Genomic DNA, 24251 nt, shown 5'->3' on the forward strand with positions numbered 1-24251 from the left:
TTGGTTTTTTGGGGGGGTTTTTTGGGTTTTTTTTGGGTGTGGGTTTTTTTTGTTTTGTTTTGTTTTTTTGATGTGGGGGGGGTTTTGTTTTTGTTTTTTTTTTGTTTTTGTTTTTTTGTTGTCTTTTTTTTTTTTTTTTTTTTTTTTGAATGGCACTTACTTATCCTTCAATTCATAGAAATTCTTTTTCATCAGTGATCATGCAGAATGGAAAGACTTGGCTGAGTCCTTCTGGTTCACATGGGACAACTGTCTCTAGCACAATCTGTTTCTGCTGATGGCCCTAGCACTGACGTGACAGATGCTTGGAAAGCTGCTGTCCCTACTGCCACTGTCTTTGACACCATTGCAACTTCTGAAAGGAAAGTTGCAAAGAGTCTTACTCTAGTTGTGAAAGAAGACCCACAGTTAGAAACAAGGAGCCTGATCCTGGGGTGGGAGGGTTCTCTCTTGCCATCAAGTGCTTTTGAATGGTCTTAACTGTAGGTAGTGGCTTGAAGGTCTTCACCTCTTTAAATGACTGTGGTGTAAATAGGAGAATTTGGAATATTGTGAGGTGTTTGCACATCTCTTATTGTCCTCGTTTATATGGCTTTGGTATTTGCTGCCATTGTAGCAGTGGTCCTTAGAGGAACATCAACAAAGAGAAGTGACAGTATTGCAGCTAGAAAAAACATGGGAAAAGATGGCTATGGGCGATTTCCACAGCTCTTAATAAGTAGCAAGAGCAAGTATAGCAGAGAAAATCAATAAAAGCCCCTTGTCTACCTTCTTACTTCCACAGCAGTTTCCTGAAACCCACAAGAAAAAAAGATGCAGGAATAAAGCATTTATCTTCAGTGTGCCTGTCTGTTAGGTACATCCTATGGCTGACAGCAAGGCTCTTTTCCACTTTATCACTTCATGCTTGTTTTGGTGGAGAAGAGAGTCAGTTATTCTATTTAATTCTATCAGCTGTTAGAAAGTACTCCCTATTCTACTGATATTTTCCTTTGAGCAGTTTAAATTCTTCTGATAGCACAGATTTTGCTGAAGGCTGTTTTTGTTGGTTTGTGTGTTAATGCCTACATGTTTCAGCCAGACTTAAGAAGAGGAATCAGTTGATTCTGGGGTGCTTCTCTCGATGTACTTAATGGGAATATATCCATGCTTTGCTCCTTATTTTTCATTATTTATCCAGAGAAGATAGAGGTCAGGTAACAAAGTTGTTGAGTGCTATTATGGGCAATGGATCCCAAACACAAATTTTGACTTAGGACTTGTTACTGAGCATCCTTCTACATATTTTCCTCCTATGAAGAAGACTGCTTTGCCTGAAAAACTGGGCAAATGCCTATTGTAGATAACAGAGGAGTAGGATGAAATCTTGAAATAAAACCAAGTGTGGGTTTGTTCCACTTTATACTTCTGCTTAAAACAGAAGAGAGGCCATAAACCCTAAATTTTCAGGCGGTACTATACCTTATCATGACTAATGAAAATTGAAACAGGGCAGGGTAACCATCTTTCTGCAGCTCTTCATATGAATTCTAGTTTAACGGCTATTACCACAAAGAGAAGTGTACAAAATATACATTAGGCTTATAGGTATTTGAATAAAATAATTTTGAAGAAAAAACAGTATTTTGCATTTTGCTCTGTTGAAACCAACTGGAACTACGGCTCAAAAGAAAAAAAAAAAAAAAAAAAAGACTAAACTTCTCATTTTAAATACTTTTCATGATGTGACATAAGGACATTGTACACAAATTGTTGTTGGCTTGGTCACTTCAGAGTGAGGACCTATGAAGACAGACCCAGTGAAAAAGTATGTTATGTTCCCTAATGAGAGAATAGGAATTCAAAATGACAGACGGGTTTGGTATACTCAGTGTCAGGAATTCAAGCTGAAGAAAACGAGACAAAAGGATGTGAGTATGCCTGGAAGAATAGTATACATGTTCTCTGATACAAAAATGACGGGCTAGAAGAGCTGGGTTACAATGATGAGGAGTTACTGTGCTCATCTTCTTCTAGGCAACGTATCTGTTGCCCAGAGAAGGTGTGGATTCCCCATCCCTGGAAGTGTTCAAGACCAGGCTGGATGGGGCCCTGAGCAACCTAATCTAGTGGAAGGTATTCCTGCCCATGGCAGGGGGTGGGGATGGGAGTTTGCAGCTAGATATCTTTAAGGTCCCTTCCAACCCAAACCATTCTATAATTCCATTATTCTTTAAGGAAACAGGTACTTCAAGGGAATCATTTCCCAAGTTCATTGAAATGTAAAATAATTTTATTTAAAGAAATTGAGGACAAAGAAAATCACTGCAGCTTTAAAATATTTTTGATGCAAAAAGAAAATTAGGGAGATAATGCAGATGTATGGATTGCCAAATGTTATGTTATTTTACACAGAAGAATTGCCTTTTCCCACTCCACTGTCGTATTTAAGCATGGCTGCAGTCTCAATAAAGTAATCCTAAGCCCCACACAATTAAGGTAACTCTACAGAAAATTAGGATCTAAAGGCAGCAGAAGTTTGCATTGCCTGTTTGACCTTCATGAGAACAGCAGTACAATCAATCTTCTAAGTTTAACAGAAGTGGTATAAAATTTGAGGAAGACATAAATTTTGCTGCATATGCAAAGAGCTGCATGTAAATGGGCTATATACCTGTCAAATCTTTAGCTGAACAATACAGACTGAGATAATACCACAAGTCAATCCCTTCCTCAACTTTCATGTTATTGGACTTGATTTACTATAAAACCACATAAACCCCTCCTAATCTTGCATTCTGGATGTGTCTGAGGTGTTGCTTTGTCCCTTGTTCTCTTCTGACTTTCTCATCTGAAAGAGCTGCTTGATGTGGAAACTACTCATCTACCTGTACTACTAGACATTTTTTGTATTCATTTGTAAGATTGTGAATTTTTCTTTTTTGGGGGGGGGGGGGGTGGGGCTGTGTTGATTTGGGTTTTTTTAAGCAGCTCAGTGCACATAAACTCATTTATTTCTACTTAAAATCTTAAGTCTGACAACCTGTTAAAATGCTACAAAGAAAAAAGGAGTATTTTATTTCTACATGGTAGTGGGGCATAGATAAACGGGCTCTGTGCTTATGCAGTGTCAGGAATAATTTATAATAATTTTTAGGACAATTACTATACAATTGATTAGACTGTGGGCCTTGCTGCCAAAGGACTTTGTAGAAACATAATCACAGAAAAGGTCAAGTATCTGTATTTCTAAACTGTACAGCAGAAACCCTTAGTTCTGCAGACCAGTTACGGCTGATGGAAAATTTTATAGCAGCTTCACTGCAAACACAAAGCAGATGCTGTAAGGGAATTCAGTTTAAAAAAAAAAAAAAAAAAAAAAAAAAGCAATCAGTACTGCAACCCTAGCAGTACCTATTTTCACATTAAATTCCATTTCTTTTTCACAAGCTCCCATTATCAGAATTTGATGAAACAGGTTTTTTTTTGAGTGCTAATCCACAATACGTGCTATATTCAGGATGGAAGGAGGATGAGTAAAAATCCAGCACAAAGTATGGGCTGTCTGAAATCTCTAGTACTGCTGGAAAAACATCAGTGCAGAGCACAGATTGGAGGATATATTGGCTTAAGTCCATCCAAAGGTTCTTGTTGGGAATGCTGCTGGTTGAAAACCCATTTTTCTGCAATGCTGGTGTACCTTTGGATTCATTCTTGCAAATATGTCCAGTAAAGTCACTCTTTACATCAAATGTTTTTGCACACATAGCCGAGACCTCTCACTGCATTTGAAACAGATTCCAGTGAACTTTGCATTCCTTTTGCATCTTATAACTCGTTATTCTGAATGACATTTTGTTTTCACAGAGTTCCCAGTAATTATTATATGACTTAAATGCATATTGGAGATTCAAGCACTTACAGGCCTTACAGGTCACAGAAACCAAAAGGGCACAGAGGTGCTTTATTAATTCATCATGAGAATAAGTGGCTGGGCAAAGGGTTGGCACACTTTGTAGTGCAGGAAGTACCATGTTTATCAGGGATTCCCAGATCCCTCAGAAAAGTCCATAGTTAATAATTGTCATAGCTTCATACATATATTGACAAAAAGCCTAATAAATAACTTCTGCATCTGCTTTTTCAGTGATGTCATAGGGTATTTTGTTCCAAAGAAAGAAGAAAGATGAGACATAGAAAGAAAAATATAGTTTTTTTAAAAATTTCTCTTCATAACAAATGTGTACATGATAAAGTCTTTAATGGTGCAACTTTCTATAGTCCCTAATAACTGAGTATGTTTACTTGTTCTTTGGCTCACCCAAACTATTTGCTACTCATACCATTCATCACTGGCTGCATGATAGGCCAGTAGAGAGGTTTGTATCACTGAGATATGAGTGATCGTGAAGCATGCGCGTGTGTGTAGACGCATGCCCACAAATTAAGATTCTTCAAACTTGTGTCCTATCTGTACTGCTGCTGTAATGCAGGAAATTGCCAGCTAGCATTTCTATTCATATCAAATGAGTTTTCATCATCATCCACATAAATGTCATAAGAGCTTAATACAGTCATAAACAACTTGACTGGACCAGTATTTTATTTTGAATTTAGAGAGCTAGTTACAGTACACCATTTCTTTACTCAAAGGCTCAAATATTCCAACCTCAGCTTGATATCTCATTCCCTGTAGGCATACATTACTCATTTCAGCTCAGTCACCAAGATTTTGTGTGACAAGCTATAAAAAACTCTACAACACTATGTGTATGGACCTAGGTGGATACAGCTATTATTAAAGGATTTTGGACAATCCAACAGTTCTATTTTCTCATCACTACCCAGCTTCATAGGAGGCTAGATGAACTTTGTACATGTGAAAACAGGAGATATTTTATGAGGCTGTGCAACTGGGTGCCATTTGAGGATTACTGGTAATTCTTATTACTGGATACTTTCTGTTGGTATGCCAGGACAAATAAGTGAGAGAAGGATTTATTTGAAGCTGTCGCCTGGAGATCAGGTCCACTGACCGTTTGCAAGAGGCTTGGGTTGGGCTTGTAAACATTTGTCTGGTCTTGCTTGAGGTGGGGTACGATGTGCAGTATGTAGGCTGACCGATGTGACAGAGGAGTCACAGAGGACCCATATTCTTTTGGACCATTAGCTTGAGGACCTGGCAGGATAGCCTTTGGCAACTGGGAACTGAGTCCTGGGTCTCCACAGACTATAGTGAGAACTGAGCTGCACATTACATGTGTAAACATTAGCTGAAATTTAAGTGTTGTAAAATCTCGGGAGAAATCGCGTCCCAAATGTTTAATCTGTGGCCTGTTGTCAGCTGGACGGTAGAGATCAAGGAATTAATTTGGACAATTTCTCCAAAAACAGTCATATGCTATAACATTGCTGCAGTTTCTGTTGATATTTCCCTCCCAACAGCCCTTTTTTTTCCCTGCAGAAGCCCTCTGGGCAGACTCGGGACACTCAGGTCCCAGTCTGACTTTGTATTTAAATCCAGTGTCAGAGTTGGCCAGCCTTTTTCCTTTGTGTAGCTTTCCTGTCACTGTCTCTGTGGAGACCCATTTGAGATCGGTGGGTCTGCTGGACTGGTGTGCTAGCTGGTGATAAGGAGGTGGGTTGTGTAGTGGAAATGTGTCTGGCTGAGTGATTAGAAAAAGTTGGGAAGGGGAGGAACTGAGCAGCCCACATGAGGACTGCATGGCTGTTTTTTTTCCCACTGCTCAGCCATATTGCTTTGTTTTTAGTGGATCCCCACAGCCACTCTGCTCTCTGAATTTGTTCCATCTTTGTTTTTCTTATTAAATTAACTTCAATTAAAATTTACTTGTATCTTTTATCATTCAGAAAATTTAAATATTTAATGAAGAAAATTGCAAGACTGGGAAAGAAGGAGAGCAATACTAGGGAGCCAGTATGCTTTAGGGTAGCATAGCAGAAATGAAGATGGAAATGCATTAGAGGCCAGGGAGATACCAGGGAATGCTTTTTATCATTGACAGTATCTGCTGTCTCCTGGGCCATTGCCAGGACTTTCACACCTTGATATGTTTTATTTCTTCCTTGGCAATCCATGCTTTTGAGAGTGAATGAATGTTTCTTGAATAGAGCTGCCTGATTAAAAGCCCTAAATTCCACCTTAAGTGGAAAACTGAGTTTTGCCATGGGCTGCGAGGGCACTTCCATAACATGGACAATTTCTAATGGGAGCTACAAATGTGTTAGGCAAGGATGAACTGGGCCTCCTTGCCTGGTATTGAACTTTATAAAAATTTACTTATTTTCCCCCCTCACTTACATAACCAGCTTTTGTTTTCTTTTTCTGTTTCTTTTAGTTTGTGACTATAACGTCTTGCTTCTTTCATTGCTTTTCTTTCTGTATGTTGCTCTTTTTTCAAATAATTGTGCAATTTCTTGAGCACTGAGGAACCAACATCTATAAATTTGTCTTTCTAATAAACTCTGCAGACATATTTAGAGAATTACTTGCATGAAAAATCATTTGAGATACAAATTGTTCACAGTTAGGATGCTGAGTCACCTCTGTGTCTATTAGATATTTTAAGTAGTGATTTGTCAATCAAAGCCAACAATTAAAGCTTCTCTAAATAAAGAATTAATGTTTTCCCATGATGATGTCACTATCAAGGAGAATAGAGCAACAGGAGTGAACTGTATAGCAAAACAGTTTGTCCTGAGGACTTGATGTTGACACTAAATAAATTTCAGGAAAGTGTTATGTGTAGTAGGTCTAGTCTGATCCAATTGTAGTTGGAACACGTAAGTTTTGCTCTTGGAGCACATTTCTGGTTATTTTCCTCTGAAAACAAACCTGTTCATTTTCTCTGAGATTATGTGATGGGAACCTAAACACAGTAAGCATGGATGACTGGGAAATCCCTTCAAAAGTGCACTCTGCATCCAAACAAGAATGTGAATGTGGATGCATTAGTGTTATATTGAAATTCTTTCTATTCCTTTTCAGTTTTCACAAGTTGAAACCCAAGACACAAATAAAAAATTATAATAACAAACCCCTCAAAATAGAAATTCTAGGTTTCCAAACCCTTAAAATTCTGTAAATGTTTTGGGATGTTGATATCCTTGAAAATATACCTGATTGCTGGGCAGATGCAATGGAGATTGTTCATGTGTCTATATTGCAGTCCTTGCTGTGAAATACCAGTGGTCTCAGTGGACCTTTGATCTTCCTTTTTTGCCTTGTCTCTATTGCATGATTCAGGTCATCCGTTGTCCAAGACACCTATTACTTCAGGGTTTGGGTTTGGTTTGGGTTTGGTTCAAGCCCTTGGGCCTGTAAATTCTCAGCTGACTAGTGCCAGTAGGTTTTTGGAAATTTTCAGAGAACTATGATTGCACAGTTCCAGAGAACCTGGGCCCTGCATGTTGACAGAGCTGTTCTCTTAGGAGTTTTAAAGGATTAAATGTAATAGCAGTGTACACTGAAACAGAAAGTGTGATAATCTTAGTTAGCTTGCTTACATGGCAGAAGCAGCCTGGAGGTGCACAGCATTTTTAGTGAAAAAAATATTTTGTCTGGTTAGATAAATATCCTCTTGTCTCCTTTAACAAAAATAAAGTTCATGTTTTGAGATTGCATCGTGCTGATTCCATAAAGCTTCCTTGGATATCTAGCTCCTTTGTTTTGCGGTGGTGTTTAATCACTTTCAGTGTCATAGACTCTTCAGCCATGCACATTATCCCTTAATTATATATACGACTAAGCCCCTCTTGACTGTAAGACATGTTGTTTGTTCAAACGCACTTACAAATCCATTTTCTTATCAGTTCTTTGCTGAACATTTACACAACGGGGTACTGTTTAAATATGAAAATAAACCTTTTATAAAAAAAATTGTTTGACCCACCCACCTGGCCTCCATCTGTGATTGTTCTGTCTCTGCAATCTGTTGTCTGCTTTTCCTCAGCGTGTTCTTTATCTTTTCGGATGGCTGCTATCTTTGAGTGACTTTATTGCCCCTCCCTATTTTCTCTGTGCTTAGTAGAAAGTGACATTTTCAAATCATAAGGATCAGCCAGGCAGATTTGATATGCTCTCTGCTATAAGACACACTTCTGTTCAGAGTATGCAATTAGTAAAGACAACTTCATTTCACAATATCACAACTCATGCTGTACTATTTGGAATTAAGGCACTGTGTGAATCTAAGGAGTTTTATCATAAAAACTGGTGAAGATAAATCTGTCAGAATTAGCAATGTTTTTTCTTCCCACATGCTTACTGAAACCCAGAAGTTTCTTCATACTTTGTTCCAGCTCAGTTTCATGTCAGTGAATTAATACAGTAATGCTTTTCCTTTTTTTTTTTTTTTTTCCATTAAAGGGGCGTTGTGTGTTTGTAATCTCTTAAAAAACTGACACTCTAATCTTTATATAAAGAGGTTAAATCCATTTTTATTTTAAAGGATTATAGTTAAGTTCTTAAAAAGATGCTGAAATTTCCAGTCTATGCACTGATAAGTTTTTTGTTGTCTTCTGTGAACCTGGAAGGGGATCCTTTCTTGAAGAAATTAGAGTCTATTTTTTGTTTTCTTTCTGGCAGGATTTCTGTTTTTTTCCCATTCCAAGCCAAATGTAACTGTGGAGGACAGTTCCTTTTTTGCATTAAATTTCCTTCAAAAGCACCACGATGCATTCAAAGGCGTGAGCATATTTTTTTCTGAGTAAGTAGGACAATCAGCATTAAATGTAGAAATATCTGAGACCAGGATATGCAAGTAAAGTTATTTTTACATTCTATAGCACTGTTGTGCTGAAGTGGAGTAATTTCTCTCTTGTGGGTTCTTAGAAGTTGGCCTTTTGTTTGGATGGATTTGCCTGCTGTATAATGATGGCCTTGAGGAATGTGTTACAGAAACCTGTGAAAAACTTTTTCTGGATTGAGGCCTGGAATGGTAATAGTAGGTCATTGTCCAAAGGAAACAAAAATGTGTTATTAAGTTATTTTAACTTCATTTCAGTTGGAAAGCTTATAGAGATGCCTGCTTCTATTCTATTTCACAAGAAAGCCCTCCAGATTTATTTCTTGCCAGCCAATTATTAAGCACCATTACAGTTAAATTAAATTAAACACCCACAACAAGTTGACTGTCTTAGAGCTTCAGGAGGAAACAGAACAGATCCATTTGCATCACTTGCTTTACAGAGAACTTCATCCTTGAGCCGTGAGATCTGAGATTCCCCCAAAAGACCTTCATTATGTCACGGGGCCCAAAATGATTTCATGAAAAGATTTCAAATTATCTGAGGCTTTCCTAGGAAACTCTTCCATTTTATTTGTATCTGAAGTGCTGTAGGACAGGATTTTTGGGGTTTTTGGAAGGAATCAACTGTGTGAAGAGGGAGTCTGGCATAAAGATAGATTAAGCTGATAAAGATAGATTAGTGCTCTCCACAGAAGTACAAGAAGCTACTCAGGTTATATTTTTACTAACTTTACATTTTATTAATGCATTAATTAAACATTGTTGCTGAAAGGAGTGTTTCTACTCCTTTTCCACTTTCCACTCCATTTTGCAGCCCTCTGCCCCTCTGTTAGTGCCTTCACAGACACTTAATGGTTGTAGAGTAAACTGGATTGAGGAACCAATAGGACAGCGCGAAAGTTAGTTTTGCAGTAGTATGTCACAAAGTTTTGTACATAAGGCTTTAGTGACATATGAATTATCATGCCCATATTATAAAATATGATGGTTTGCAGAAGTAGGTTGGTGGTGGGGAACTCCTTTGTCAGCATAGGTGTGTCTACATTGTATTTTGGACTTCAGCATTGAGCATTTGAGCAAAACAGACTGTCTGAGTGTTTGGGCTTTTAGAGGCAAGTTAGGTGAACTTCGTGACATCCTGGGAAGGAAACCTTGGCCTAGTATCCTCCAGCTAGCTTGTGCCAACACTGTCCCACCCATACCTGTCCATGGATGGAGTCGGGCAGGCAGGTCAAGGTCTCCTGAGTTCTCCTGGAAGGTTGCAGAGGGGCAGATGCAGTCTGTAGACAGACTGAGAAATACCTACCTGCAGGCATCTGCAGTTCCTGGGGCAGCATAAGCCTTCTGTCCCCTGCAGCCACTGGGCTTGTCCATTGAGGATCAACTACTAAGGATGAAATGCAAGTTGCAACCCTCATACTGCACACTTAGACCTCCTTGAGTGGTAGATGCAGCTGACTTATTTCAATGGTAGACCAAAACTTACCCCTCTTTCTGTTATCCCTCTGATGGTAATTTTGAAGCAACTCTATCAGAAAAGCTGTCATCATGTTTTCCCTTCACCGGTTCATGTTTCTTCTCCTGGAAGTTTCTCAGTGCTGCTCTCAGGAATGAAGAATAGGGGTAGCCAGGGAGTGAGAGGATTTTTCAGATATTTGTAGACTGTTTTTGTAAGGTTTGGTGGAAGAACACAGTGGTTCTCTGATTAGAAGATTCTGACAGCCTTACTGGCAAGACTATGGATGTTCATTTGGCAAGGGAAATGAGAGCCTTTGGGGGGCTTACTAGGCATTAGAGATGCTCATGTCAGGGGACGTGTTCACTGCTCTGTATAAAAGGTTGTCATACATAGTTGTTTTGGAGTGGTGCTGTGTAATAAGGTTGCTATTTAGAGTGTGACCGTCACTCTTTGTTTGATTTGAGGTAATGAGGCTAAAAGACTCTAGAATAATGGAGTTTCTTTAAAAAATCAATAAGAGAATGAAAAAAACACAGTCCTACCTAGTACTCAGTACTTTTGGATTCCACTGTACGTTTTTACCTTTAATATCCTAGAATCATATAATTATTTAGGTTGGAAAACACCCTTGATCATCAGCTTAAACCAGTAGGCGAACACAGACATATCTACCACTTAACTATGTCCCTAAGTGCCACATCTGCACGTCTTTTAAATACCTCTGGGGACGATGACTCAGCCACTTCCCTGGGCAGCCTATTCCAAAGCTTGCAGCCCTTTCAGTGAAGAAATTTTTTCTTATAGCCAAATTAAACCTCTTCTAGCATGCCTTGAGGCCCTTTCCTCTTGTCCCGTTGATTGTTATTTAGAGAAGGCTGACCCCCTCCTCCTTATAACCTCCTTTTAGGCTGTTGTAGAGAGCGATAAGGTCTTCCCTGAACTTCCCTTTCTCCAGGGTAAACAACTGCAGTTCCCTCGGCTCTTCTTATCTTCTTATAAGATTAGTGCTCCGGACCCTTCACCAAATCTGTTGCTTTTCTCTGGACCTGCTTCAGCCCCTCAATGTTCTTCTTGTAGTGAGGGACCCAGGACTGAACACAGTACTAGAGTTTAAAGACATTTTGTTAAATCCAAAGGCGTTTGCTATATTGGAAAGTCAGGTAAGAAGACCTGAAAGACCATGGAGATCTTGTTGGCTTGAAATTCAAAGGTTTTTTTCCAAATTATTTTAAAGTTGTTTTCCAAATAATTTGTCATTGATCAGATTTTACTGTATTTTTATTTAGAAAACAAGCAAACCCAAAATACCTGCCTCTCCCCTTCCTAAATCCCATTATTTTCATTACTGTTTTGATGTTTTTCATTCTCTTTACAAAACAACAGGAAACCTTACCTAAGGCACACTGGTAATACCAAAGCCCAAGTGTGCATTAGATACCTCGAAATTTTATTTTGTATATGGCCAGACAAGGTATGGCTGTACAGAACCTGTGTGAAATCAGAGGAGTTTAGTTACAGAATCACCACTGTCAAAAGTCCCTGATGAACTCAGTGAGTTGTTTATTATTTAAGTGGCAATATTGTGTAAGCTTCATTGTTTGAGCTGTGCCCCTTGAATAGGTAAGCAAAAAAGTTAAAGAAAAATCTCATGAAAACAATCTGTTATATTCATTTCATCACCACTGCCTTGGGGTTTGTTTGTTTGTTTGTTTGTTTGTTTGAATTTTCTTACAGCTGTTAGGAGTTTAATTTTATATGGAAAAAAAACCTATAAAAACACAAAAAAACCCCCACAAAAACAAAAACAAAAACAAAAAAAAAAAAAAAAAAAAAAAAAAAAAAAACAAAAACAAAAAACCACCAAGAAAAAAATCATTACAGGAATGTGAAAACTTTTTCGTATATCTGTATAGAAAAAAAGCTCCACTTACATCCAAGTTTGCACAGCCAGTTTGTTTTTGTTGCAGCAGTTCTCTGTTGTCTGCTGATGCATCCAGGGATGTGTTCTTCTGCTCAGTTAGTCATACAAATTTCCTATCAGACCATCATAACTTTTGCAATATAAGTTAGTTTGTAGTTTTAGATTTGCTGAATTTTTAGTCACTGTAGTTTAACAGATTCTTTTTTTAGTAAAAATGTCAAAAAGTTTAGAACTGAATATTACCATTTTAATAAAAGAGGGAGGAACAATAACCAAAACCTGAAGATGAAGAAGCTGTGAGCAAATGAAGTTCTTTGTGCATTTCTTCATTAATTTTCTGTCGGCTTGAGAACCTTCAGAGGAAGACAGATGAAATATCTACTGCTTACAATACTTCAGGCATGTATTCTTTTTTTTTTTTGTGATGAAACTGTGCCATGTCTTGCAAAGTGTGGAGCATTTGCTCCCAAACTGGCTAATGAGTTGAGCTGTCACTCAACTCTGAGCAGAAGCTACTCAAGCACCTTGCAAACCTAATCTTAAGGGAGGGGCATGGTTGAACAAAAGGGGAGAAACAGGAAAAGAATGAACAGGAAAGCCAGAATATCTGTTCTTTAATTTTCTAACTCACCTTTCAGTTTTGAATTCTGTAACAGGGTTATATACCTCTGCATTTTTAGTGTCTTTGTATCTCTCACATGTTAATTTCCCCAATTTTTCCTGGTGACTTTATATTTGTCATTTCCAAGAATGTTAATGAGAAGCGCATGCCTTATCCCTGTAAACTGAAAATTTAGAGAAACATTATGTCATAGCCTCAATGCACAACTTTTAACTCACCCAGTTAATTAATTCTCCTCAGAATATGCTAGCGTGTCTTTAATTGCCATTTAGATGTAGTCTTTTATGTACTGATTTGGAATGATTAGATTCAAAGTGGTTTTGCTGTTACAGTATAGTGACATTGGGTATTCTTTGATTTGTAGTATATGTTCTTCAATCTGATTACCTTGTCCTTGTCTATAAATTAGCCAGGAAAACAGCAGAGTACTACTTGGTGCCCGTGTTTCTTTGCCGCTAGATAAGTTAAAAATACACATATGCTGACATGCTTACTTTTGGGGCTGTGTTTTGTTTGATTTTGGTTTTTTTAAAGCAGATTTGTAGAGAGGTGATGCTTTCACTTCATTCAGTGTGAAAATCAGAGCAAGTTACTATTACCTAGTAAGCATTCTCTTTCTGGATCTCTGTGTGACCAGCAGTATGTGAACATCTCTCAAAAGACATTAGAAGGATTTTGGAAAACAAGGGCATATTAGGCTTGGAAAATGAATATGAGGTTTGAGAGATTCCTGACAGGCAACAGCAAACATTCAGTGAATGATGGTATGCAGCCATGGGACAACCCTATTTAGATATGTCATTCACACTATAGCTTAGGCACCATTAAAAGTCCTGAGTTTACTCTGACTAAAACATACAGCATAGTTCCTTAGTTGAAACATGAATAATCTTTAGATGTTATTGCAGTTTAAAAATCAAGCTAAAATAAACTTGTTTTTCAGTTAGACATTTAGCATTGCATAGTAGTTAGACAAAATACTGCAGTCTAAGCTTCTTATAAAACAATATATATTAGGTGCCAGAGAAGGCATAACAGATGCCATCTCTCACTATAAAAGTAATTTACAGTTTAAAACATAGCCATGACTGGAACATACACAAATTATTGGAAAAGGGGATCAGAGGTTATAAAGTCTCTTTTTGTTAGTAGATTTCTTGTGTCTAATATTTCACAATGAAATTGCAGTTAGGAATTGTTTTATAATGGTCTGCTTTCAGTTTATCTAGACTTTTCAGAGACTTCAGTTAAAAAGTGCCTTTGGCCGATGTGATCTACCAAGTATCTCATAAGAGAACAGTGCCCCCCAAATATTTTTAGAATTTTATTTTTTGACACTATGAAAGGTTAAACCTTTTGCATTTCTAATGTCTCCCATGCCAAATTGTCATGTGTTTGTAGCAGGTTAATACAGAAGGGGGTTGACAAATCTTGCTATAATCACTACCCCATGTTGCTTTTATCCTGGTCTGCTGCTCATTTTGGTTGTGAAAAACCCTAATATATCAGTGACAGGAGGTCTGGATTTATGGCTGACTGTTATAATTACTCCCACTGAGGCACTGTCAATAGGATTAAAATAAAGATTCTAGACCTGTCCATCGTAGATGAGGTCAGCAACACTAGCAGTGGGAGTACTGTTTCTGCAAACTGTGCTTTTAGTCCTGAGTTATGGAACCATAGACGTTAATATGAAGCAAATATTTGAAAGCTCCAGTGGAGAAAGACCAGCTCTTTTTTTTCTGCATTAGCTAAAATATCCATCTGTAATAAATAATCTAACAGCATCCATCTATGTCCTGGCCATACATATATGTATGTTAATTTTCAAATGTATCTGAGCCCCAGAGAGTTTCAATTACAGAACAATCCATTTTGCATTTTATAATTAATAAAGTCTTTGCAGCTGCATAACTTCATCCAGGAAACATCTGCACACACTCTTTGTATATACATCATCTCTGTGAAAAGAGGGTTAGCTGAATTCTCTTTAATTTTCTCAGGCTTGGAGAAGGTAGAAAGATAGGAAATTGTTTAAGATAATGGAAAACAAATCACAAGAATGGCAAGTTATGCCCACACAGATATAAAACAAATTCTACTCACTGCTTGTTGGAAAAAAATACAGTGTGTAGGATCACTTATAGTAGTCAACTTATTCAAGGGAAGAGAGAAAGGAACCCGGGGGAAAACCTGAGCCCTTCAAAGACAGGCAGTCAATTTGCCATGGTTTTCAGTGGGACCCCAAGTTCATATGTAATACTGATGTTGTTGAAACTCTGTGATTACTCCTTTGTCATCCTTTGACACTGGCTCTGGAAAAGTGTTGTTTTTTAAACATCAGTTTCATCTTAGTGCGCGTTAAACTGTCACACCACTAAGGCTTACTAGTGATGGCAAACTCAGGGAATGGTGCGCAAACCAGAGTAAATAGACGAGCTCTCGCTCTGCTAGCACAGTATGTCATCGTTATTCTTATCCTCTTACACCAGACTACTTTTTATAATGGGATCAAGCAGTAATTAGTGCATTCACCTCTTTAATTATTTTCATATAAACTCAAAAGTAATTATCAAAATCCATGTTCAATCAAGTGTCTAACATGCTGAAACAATTGTATGGCCTTTAAGCCTTAAGCTGATATGCCACCTGGAAGCCTTGCGCTTCAGAAAAATGGAGATTTTTTAAAAAATTGTTTATTGTAGTAGCGAATAATTTTCTTGATTAATGTGTCAGTGACTTATAATTGTTTATTCTTTCTCCTTTGCTTATATAAACATCAGTTGTTATATATGTCACTCATAGCCCTCACCATATTTCCATCATTGCTCTCAATTTAAGTTCCTTAACTATCCTAGACACAAAATTAATCTCATAGTGTTTATAGTGAAAAGGCTACATAAAAATGAATAATACTTAACACATCCTTCTTTTCCCTTCTCCAGTCCCGCAAGTGGGACTTTATACTGTGGTTGATTGCCCTCTACATCTGCCTTCGTTCCCTTCTCCAGAGGTCCTGGGGCTTTTTTTTATAAATATGAAAAGCAGCATATACATTATTTGATCTCTAGCAGACCACTAAAGCATGTGATGAGCTCACAGCAGAGAAGCTGCCATTTTTCTCCATTAGGTGCAGTCAGCAGCTTATGCCACAGATGTGGCATCTTAGTTCTTGTTAGTGTGTGTTAATTCCTCAGTATTTACCTTTGGCTTTGCAAAATTCCATTCTTTAGAGTATCTGTGTAGCCCCTTAGGGGATACCAAACACACTGGCTGAAAATGTTTGCGAAGCCCTGACTGCAGCGGCATACGCTAAACGCGTTTCCAAGTGGGCTCTACGCGCTGATGCTGCAGCCGTGCCCAGCCGTGTGCCAGACCCTACTGTTACGACACATCCTTGTTGTGGCCCGGCGCTACTGGATGTACCAGAAGAAAGCAACTTAGTCCAAGGCCAGAAAGACGGCTGGTATGATTTTCTGGTATACAGCCAGAATTGTGTACTGCTTTATCTAGGGCTTCCTCAGTCTCGAACCCCAACTCCAGGAAAGCTCTCTCATGCGAGAGATTTTGTTCACATTGTCTTTGTAGTTCACGCTGGAACTTTGCCACTTCCCAACCAGACAAATCTCTGTTTCATGGAGGAGGTGAGAAGATTTGCTCTGGGGAGCAGCCATGGCTCTTGCAGGCAAGTTAACAAGTCCAAGGAGCTGGGCTGCCCTGGGAGTATCAGTGATGGACAGTCCTTAATGGTTTTGAGGCCAAGATACTAAGCGAAGAATTGTGCCTTGGCTGAAGCAAGACTTCCTTCTGTATTTACTGTTGATTTTGTAGTATAAGGGAAAGAATTTAAACCTAATTGTGTTGTTTTAAGCTGGTTGAGGTCAGGCAGGTAGGTGCTATTCTGTGTCTTTGTGCTGTCTGTAACATGTAAGACTTTGGAGCAGCTGTTCGAACAAAATGGGAGCTTCATCTGGGAAGAGCTGTTCTATTAAATTAGCAGCCGTAAATGACACAACAGAGTGAATGGAAGAGAACTGTATTGTGTGCTGCCTTTCGTGCCTTTCTCCCCACCTCTGTGTTGCCTTTTGTCATACCCCAGAAGCCCTTCAGTTGCAAAACTACTGCTGAATCTTAACTTGCTTGAGGAACATCAAATGAGTTCACATTTTAATCACATCAGCAATGATGAGGATTAGAGCTACATCAGAGTTTCATCTCACCAGTTATATACCCGTGCATATCTTCTGTCATTGCTTGAGATCTGTGCCTTGACTTATAATTTAGGCTCCCTTTATAGGGAAGAAGTGCAGCTAATGAGTGCTTTCCTGTACTAATGAAATTAAATATTAAAATGGATGTGATCAAATACCATTTGAATTGCCTGAAGCTTTGCCATGAAATACTTTTGTTAAAGAGTAGCTGTATTTTTCACCTTTAGATTTGCATGTACGGAGCTTTGAGTGTTGTTTGGCTAATGTGTTTGTTTTCGGTTTTTTACAATTAACTTTTTTTAATGTTCCTTATGAAGGTAGCATCAGTGGGGATTTTATGCCACCTGTCCCTGTATTCTTAAAAATATTACATGAAGAACTAAATTGAATCAAAATAAGTAGAATTAAAATAGTGTAGAACAAAAACTATCTATCAAAATTACTCATAAATTAAAAAAAAAAAAAAAGCCACCATGGCAGTTTGGTAAGGGAGACCAAAAAGGAGATAAAAAAGGAATCAAACCAGTATTTTTTAATGATTCTTTCCCATCTGTTATCTGTGTAGCTAACTGGCGAGTTCTCACACCTTCATAAGTGGTCTGTGCAGCACCATGTTGGTAGAGTTTTCAGTTGTAATTTTCTTTGCAAGGACAGTGGTGTGTGTTAAGAACAGATAATGACCCATAGGTCCCCAGTTTTTAAGCAATAGAAGTATTCTACTGCTAGCCTGAAAAAAAAAAATCTATGAGAAATTTAATTTTGTAAAGAAAGATGGGAGAATAATTTAGTTGTATTCCTCCAATGAGTACCTTTAATTATAGTGTACAGCTCTCCATACCCTCCTATCTGAAGAACTGTGAAATTTTTAAAAATCCTATTTAAAAGTCCTGTTTTCATACTGTTAAAAAAATCAGTTCTGGAATATTCTGCCCCTTGTATCTCTGGGATTTATAAGTTAAAGGGATGGTTATTAAATGTCGTCACAAGCCTCTTAAGTGGACAAAAAGCTAATGGAATGGTAGCATGATATGAATGCCTGAACCTGCCGCCTCTGTTATGCTGTGCGGGAGAGTAATTGGCTTTCAGTCATGTGAACTAGTCACAGACACTCAGATCCTTTGAACTCTAATAAGGAATGCACACTTACTTTAAATAGTGAGTGACTGAGCATATAAATGTCTTGATCAAGTCATCAGGAAAAAAAAAAAAAAAACCAAAAACCTCCAAAACCAAAATGGAGTTTTCTGTTTACATTTTTTTATTTCTGTCTGAAATCTTTATTTTACTCTCTGCATCTTTGCCGTGTAATGCTCCCTGCTGAGAAGGACAGACTGGAAACACAGTAGGGATCTTTGCCTTTTAAGTTGCTTTTTGTTTTGCAGAGGACTACATCTTGGAAGTTCCGGTGTATTTGTCCAGTGTTTTGTTTGGTATAAGAGGAATGTGACAATTTAAGAAAGGCAGGAAACTATCATTTGGTAATTTTAGCTACATTTCTATTGCAAGTATTAAAAAAGCAGACAGAAGTTTAAGTGTATGTCTTAAGGTGTTGTGTATAGAAATCCATTCAGCTTTTGTGTCCTTTGGTCAGAAAATTCTGAAACAACCTTGGATGAAGATATAATAGGATAATTTTGAGTTGAATTTGCCACAACTATGAATTCATAGGTCATGTTTATCTGAAGTGCTTCTCCAAAATTCTTTTTGTTGTCTTTTGTAAATAGCGTGTATAACAGCTACTGTGGCGCAATCAAGCTATAGCACATTTTACAAGCAGGACTAGATTTTCTTCTAATGCAAACTTGTGCCCCCTTTTTCAACATCAAAGGCTACAAGCTATAGCACATTTTACAAGCAGGACTAGATTTTCTCCTAATGCAAACTTGTGCCCCCTTTTTCAAAATCAAAGGCTACAAGCTTTGCATGCTAATTGGCGCTGCCAAATAATTTAGTTTCCAACCACTGGGGTTTTTTTCAGCATAACAAACTCTTAAATGTTATGGTAATTTTAAGCATATTTTTCTTAAAAAAACTTAGTGTATTGATACAATAATAGACAGCCCAGATTTCCTACTGGTGTGATCCATTGTTGATTTACATAATTTGTCAGCCTTAATCTATTGTTGTCTTAAGTATTGCTGCATTTTTTGTTTTTCCCTCTGTTGCATAAAATAATCAGACTAATATGATTCAGGTTGCTTTAGCAACACCACAGGTCCAGTCCAAATGCTATTAAAGTCAAAGGTACTCCTCATTGACTTAGTGAGCTTTGGATAAAGTTCATTGTTTTCATGCTCTTTCCATCACTGCAGTAGTAGGCAACTGAAATAACTGTTCCAAATACCAGTGTCTTTTGATACTTTGCATTTCTGTTCTGAGAAAATATCCAAGCAAATATGAATGTAACCAAAGTAAATTCTCTCCCTCTGAATAGAGAATGACTATTTAACTAGCTTTAATATTTTGATATGCAGTACAAAGTTTCACCTACTGTCCCTTTGTTTTGCATACAGGGGGTGGCTTAAGAAGGTTAGACAGTCTGTTAGGGTTAGAAGAAAAAAAAATAGTTAAATAGTCTGGTTGAAAATACTTCTGCTTTGTTAGAAGGTTCTGTAGGACTTTTGTGTATTGTTTAGCATGTTGACAGTGTTTGTAGGTTTGTTCATAACCTCAGTGCTGAAACTGAGTCTTAATCTATTTCCAGTTTTAGTGTTGTCTGATCCCCTCTTCCTCATTCCCTACAGTTCTTATAGTTTGTACATTCTTAAGCTGGCTGTCTAGGTTGCAGTCCTCAGCTTGCAATTCTAATGGTAGGTTTGTTTTATGTGTATTTCTGCCGTGGTTACTGTGGCAGTAGCTGCAAGAAGTATTTCTAAACATCAGTATTGTAACACAACATGTTTTTACTTTTCATGGGTTTACAGTGGGCAAACCAAAGTAAGAAATTCTCTTATATGCAAGTTCTTATTTTTTACCTTTTCTCTTTTTCTTGAAAGTTTTAATAAGTTAATTTCAACCTACTTGTCTCTTGCTGGGAAACTGGACACACCAAGTGCACAGTTTATGCTGTCTGCTCTCCTCCTCTTTCTGCATGTTCCTACCAGAGTTATCTTTTAAACAAATGTTCATGCCTCATTCTTTCTACAAGATCAGAGTTTGCTGGTGGGTTACAACTTTTTTGGGTTTCTGAGATCAGGGAAGAATACATTTTGCTCCAAAACAACTAGTTCAGATACCATAAACACTTCAGTGACCTAAGAGCAGATCTCAAGAATGTTTTCCTTTTGTTTAGGCCTATTGCAGGCATCCAGATATTTCACACCATTATTGTACTCATTGGTGAAAAACAGATGCGTCTTGTATTTATCTGGCCTTCTCTTTTAAAATATTGTACTACCACCTGTTGAGGTGCATATAGTACATATTTGAACTCATAAAAATGCCACAAAGTCATTAAAGCATCATCTGAAGAAAAAGGAATTGTGAGCATATCTTGCTAAAGCCAACATAATAGAATGGGCAGTTCATATGTTTACAGAAATGTATACCTCATGAGACAGAAACAAAAAAAAGATCAGGATAGAAGTCCATGCAAAGCTAAATCTTAATTTGTTTTGTTCTGCTTTAGCTTGTGGCCGTGGTTTCTACAAATCCTCCTCACAAGATCTGCAGTGCTCCCGCTGCCCCACTCACAGCTTCTCTGACAAGGAAGGATCTTCCAGATGCGACTGTGAAGATAGCTATTATAGAGCACCTTCTGATCCACCATATGTCGCATGCACAAGTGAGTGAGTCATGAATTTAATAGTAAAGGATGTTGCTTAACCAACCAGGTGCAGCCGCTTGCAGCGAGTAGTTTTGTCTGGCTTTTTCTGTGTTTGAAAAGTACATTTGCCACGGTAAAAGAAATTGAAAGGCAGAGAGAAAGAAGGTTGACAGTGAATACCAAATCAGCATAAATATAATTTTCAAGTTTGCTTGATACAGCATTGTAAAACATTGCATGTTGCATAAGTGCATAACTCACTGTAACAGACATAATACAGGCCCAGTTCTCCCTAAATTGTAGACAGTGTGCATTATGTGATACAATACCAAAATTAGTAATGTGAAAAATGAAAAGTAACCTCTGTGGGGCTGCACTTTGATTGAACTGTAATTGGATCTGACTTAACCTTCAAACTGCAAATAGATTGGCCTACACAGATTGGTGGTTCAAATAGTGGAAGTCTCCTAAATCCAAAATGTCACTAAATATTTCTGTAAATCATATTCGATCCGATAACAGAAGACTAGATACAGCTTGTGCAGTATGTTTAGAAGAGATTAACAAATCCCATATTTTGAAAACCTGTAAAAGAGAACCTTTAAGGTACATTAACCATTCCTTTTAATTACATAGAAGAGAAACAGTTAAATCAGTTGCAGTAAATATACAGACAATTGTTATTCTGATGCCTTAATGGAAAATAAATAAAGCTCTTACCAATTGAGTTCAAGAAAGCTTTTATGCAGCCTGTACTAAAAATAATGAAATGTTTATGTGAAGAAAAATGCTTCAACTGCTTTCTATCTCAGTAATTAAAATTCTACCTGTGTGTCCCACTGTGGTTTTGTGTAATTACCCTGGACTTCTTTGTGTATCATGTAGGACCTCCATCTGCACCACAGAACCTAATTTTCAATATCAACCAGACTACTGTGAGTTTGGAGTGGAGTCCTCCTGCTGACAATGGGGGAAGGAGTGATGTGACCTACCGCATTTTGTGCAAGAGGTGCAGCTGGGAGCAGGGCGAGTGTGTTCCCTGTGGGAGTAACATTGGATATATGCCCCAGCAAACTGGATTAGTAGATAACTATGTCACTGTCATGGACCTGCTAGCTCATGCTAACTACACGTTTGAAGTTGAAGCTGTGAATGGGGTTTCTGACTTGAGTCGTTCCCAGAGGCTTTTTGCAGCTGTCAGTATTACCACCGGCCAAGCAGGTAAGTTTTCATCACTTAAGAATCTCAACACTGTGAGACTGAGAGAAATTTGGAACATGCAAGCTATAGATGCAGTAAATCAGGAGCATGTTTGGTGTGTTCTGGCTCATTAATTTTTCACCTTGCCAGCTATTTAATTTGAGCTTATACTATTTCAGGATAGCCTGTCCTGTTTCTTGGCCTCAGGATTGCTTCCAGAAAGCATTCACAAAAGACAAAAGAAGATGCACAGCTTTGTTATTAAACAGAATTTCGTCACTTAGGAACTTTGTTGTTGTTGTTGTTCTTACTTCATTATAGTCATTCCCTACTATTTGAAAATAAAAAAAAAAAATAGATGACAGTTTTATGCAGACTATCTTTTTGAATTTTTTAAACATGTACGTGGATCCTAGGTCACTGGAAGATGATTTGGATTTCTGATGGTGTTTTCAGTGTTAATGTTTTCCCTCAGGACAATATTTCTGATTTATCTTATATTTCCAGATATTTGATTATGAGATGCAATGAGAATGTGATGATTATTCTTTGTTTCTTCTATTTATCATAATCTGACAGGTGATATGTCAGGGGAAATAAAATCAAACCAGCATATCACCCCAGGGAAAAAAAGGGCTTTAGCTGTCTGCAGCTGAATGAATAAAAAAGAAAAGAATTCTCAGATTTAGGTTTCTGAACTGGCGAGTTGCATGTTGATAAAATTACAGGCAATAGTGTGCTGTGGTCTTAAAGAGAGGATAGGGAAGCTAACCTTTTGTAATTTGAACAATGTTAAACCGAATATTATTTGTGAGATCTGGCTTTCAAAGTAATTCCATAAAAGAAAATACAAAGTGAATAACTGATGTGATGCTTCCTGTAAGAACAGCTGACTAATGTTTTAAGGGATACTTATATCTTTGAGGAAATTTCAATGACTGTGAATCATGCTTTTATTTATTTATTTTTTTTTTTTTTAGTGCAGTAGAAAGGATCCCCTAAAGTTTATGTTTTGAACTACAGACAAACTTACCAAACAGGGTAAACAAACAGGAAAAGCTGTAGTTATTTTATACTTTAAGGATAGTTATCTCAAAAGAAATAAAAAGGGACAAGAAATTTAGTTCAAAAGCTTCCTTCCCTCCCCCCAAATTAAGGACAGTTGATATGGCTGTTAAAGTTAGGCTGGAGTATTTATGGGATATTTAATCTCCCTATAGTGCTTTCATGGATTCTAAATACACATTTTATATTATTTTGGAACCATCTCTCTGGCTGAAAGGATTGGTCTCTGTGTTCATTCAGTTCTTGAAGTTTATGATGAGATTTTCAGCACACAAAACTTAACCTGAAACAATTTTTGCACCACAGATGATATTATTTTGGCACCTTGATTTTTCATCTTCACAATGATTCTCCAAACATGCACAGGTGGACAGCTCTCTGTAGGTGACTGTAGAGAACTATCACATGAAGAAGAGGATTTGGACTTTTTCCTATTTAGGTGAATCCAGTTACTTTTTGTGCTTTGATGGTTCAGTGCCACACAGGGTAAACGAGGTAACTGTGCAATTTAATGGCTAGTATCGCATCTCAGGAAGATGAAAAAGCCTTAGTCAGAAGTTTATTGTGTTTTCTCCAAGATAACTCATTATAGTTCATTATTTTGTGTTGTCATAGTAATGGATTTACAGGGTTTTTATTAGGCCAGAAGATACGGTATTGTTATCCTGTACTATCGTATAAGTATCACAAACTATGTGATTTTGTTAAATAATCCTCACATCAAGGCCAGAGATGTTAGTGAAACTATAGCTTGCATATATATTAGAGGCAACATCTAGGCTTTACTGAAGATTTAAAGTAATCAGAACTCTTCAACCTCCTAGACAAGCTTTGTAAGACCATGAAGCAGGAGATCAGCTCTACTCTCCAGTTTACTATGGGATTATGCGTAGACCAGCTTTTCCCAGGATTTGACACTGTTTAGAGAAAGGATACAACTGAAGCTTTGCCTGTTTAGCACTTCTGAATTTAAAGATTTAAAGGCTTCCAATTTGGCATCTAAAAGGGATATACTTGGGGGACAGATTTTGGGGAAAAAAAATACTTTAGGCTCTTTTTGTTACAGTTTTTTCTCTCAAATTAAGGTAACCTTCACTTTTCGTTACCAAGCTCTTCAAGATTTTCTGATTAGAAGTGCCAAAAAAATGCAGGTTTTTTTTTTTTCCCCCACAGAATTACAAAAATTGTGTTAAAGAAATACAGATGTTCAGAACAAATGCATTAGCGAAAGGAAAGACCTCTTCTACATTATTTTTG

At 37.6% G+C, this 24251-nt stretch overlaps 1 protein-coding gene across 9 annotated transcripts in view; it reads left to right on the forward strand.

The window, feature by feature from the left end:
- EPHA7 (EPH receptor A7) overlaps window positions 1-24251 on the forward strand; it is a 166963-nt gene that overhangs the window by 34422 nt on the left and 108290 nt on the right. For all 9 annotated transcript variants that reach the window (XM_040057599.1, XM_040057597.1, XM_040057601.1 and 6 more), the window contains 2 exons: window positions 20592-20747; window positions 21615-21950. In XM_040057599.1, the coding sequence (XP_039913533.1) occupies window positions 20592-20747; window positions 21615-21950 (492 nt within the window). The remainder of the gene's footprint in view (window positions 1-20591; window positions 20748-21614; window positions 21951-24251) is intronic.

The sequence above is a fragment of the Hirundo rustica genome, chromosome 3 (assembly GCF_015227805.2).
Source record: "Hirundo rustica isolate bHirRus1 chromosome 3, bHirRus1.pri.v3, whole genome shotgun sequence".
NCBI classification, from domain to species: domain Eukaryota; kingdom Metazoa; phylum Chordata; class Aves; order Passeriformes; family Hirundinidae; genus Hirundo; species Hirundo rustica.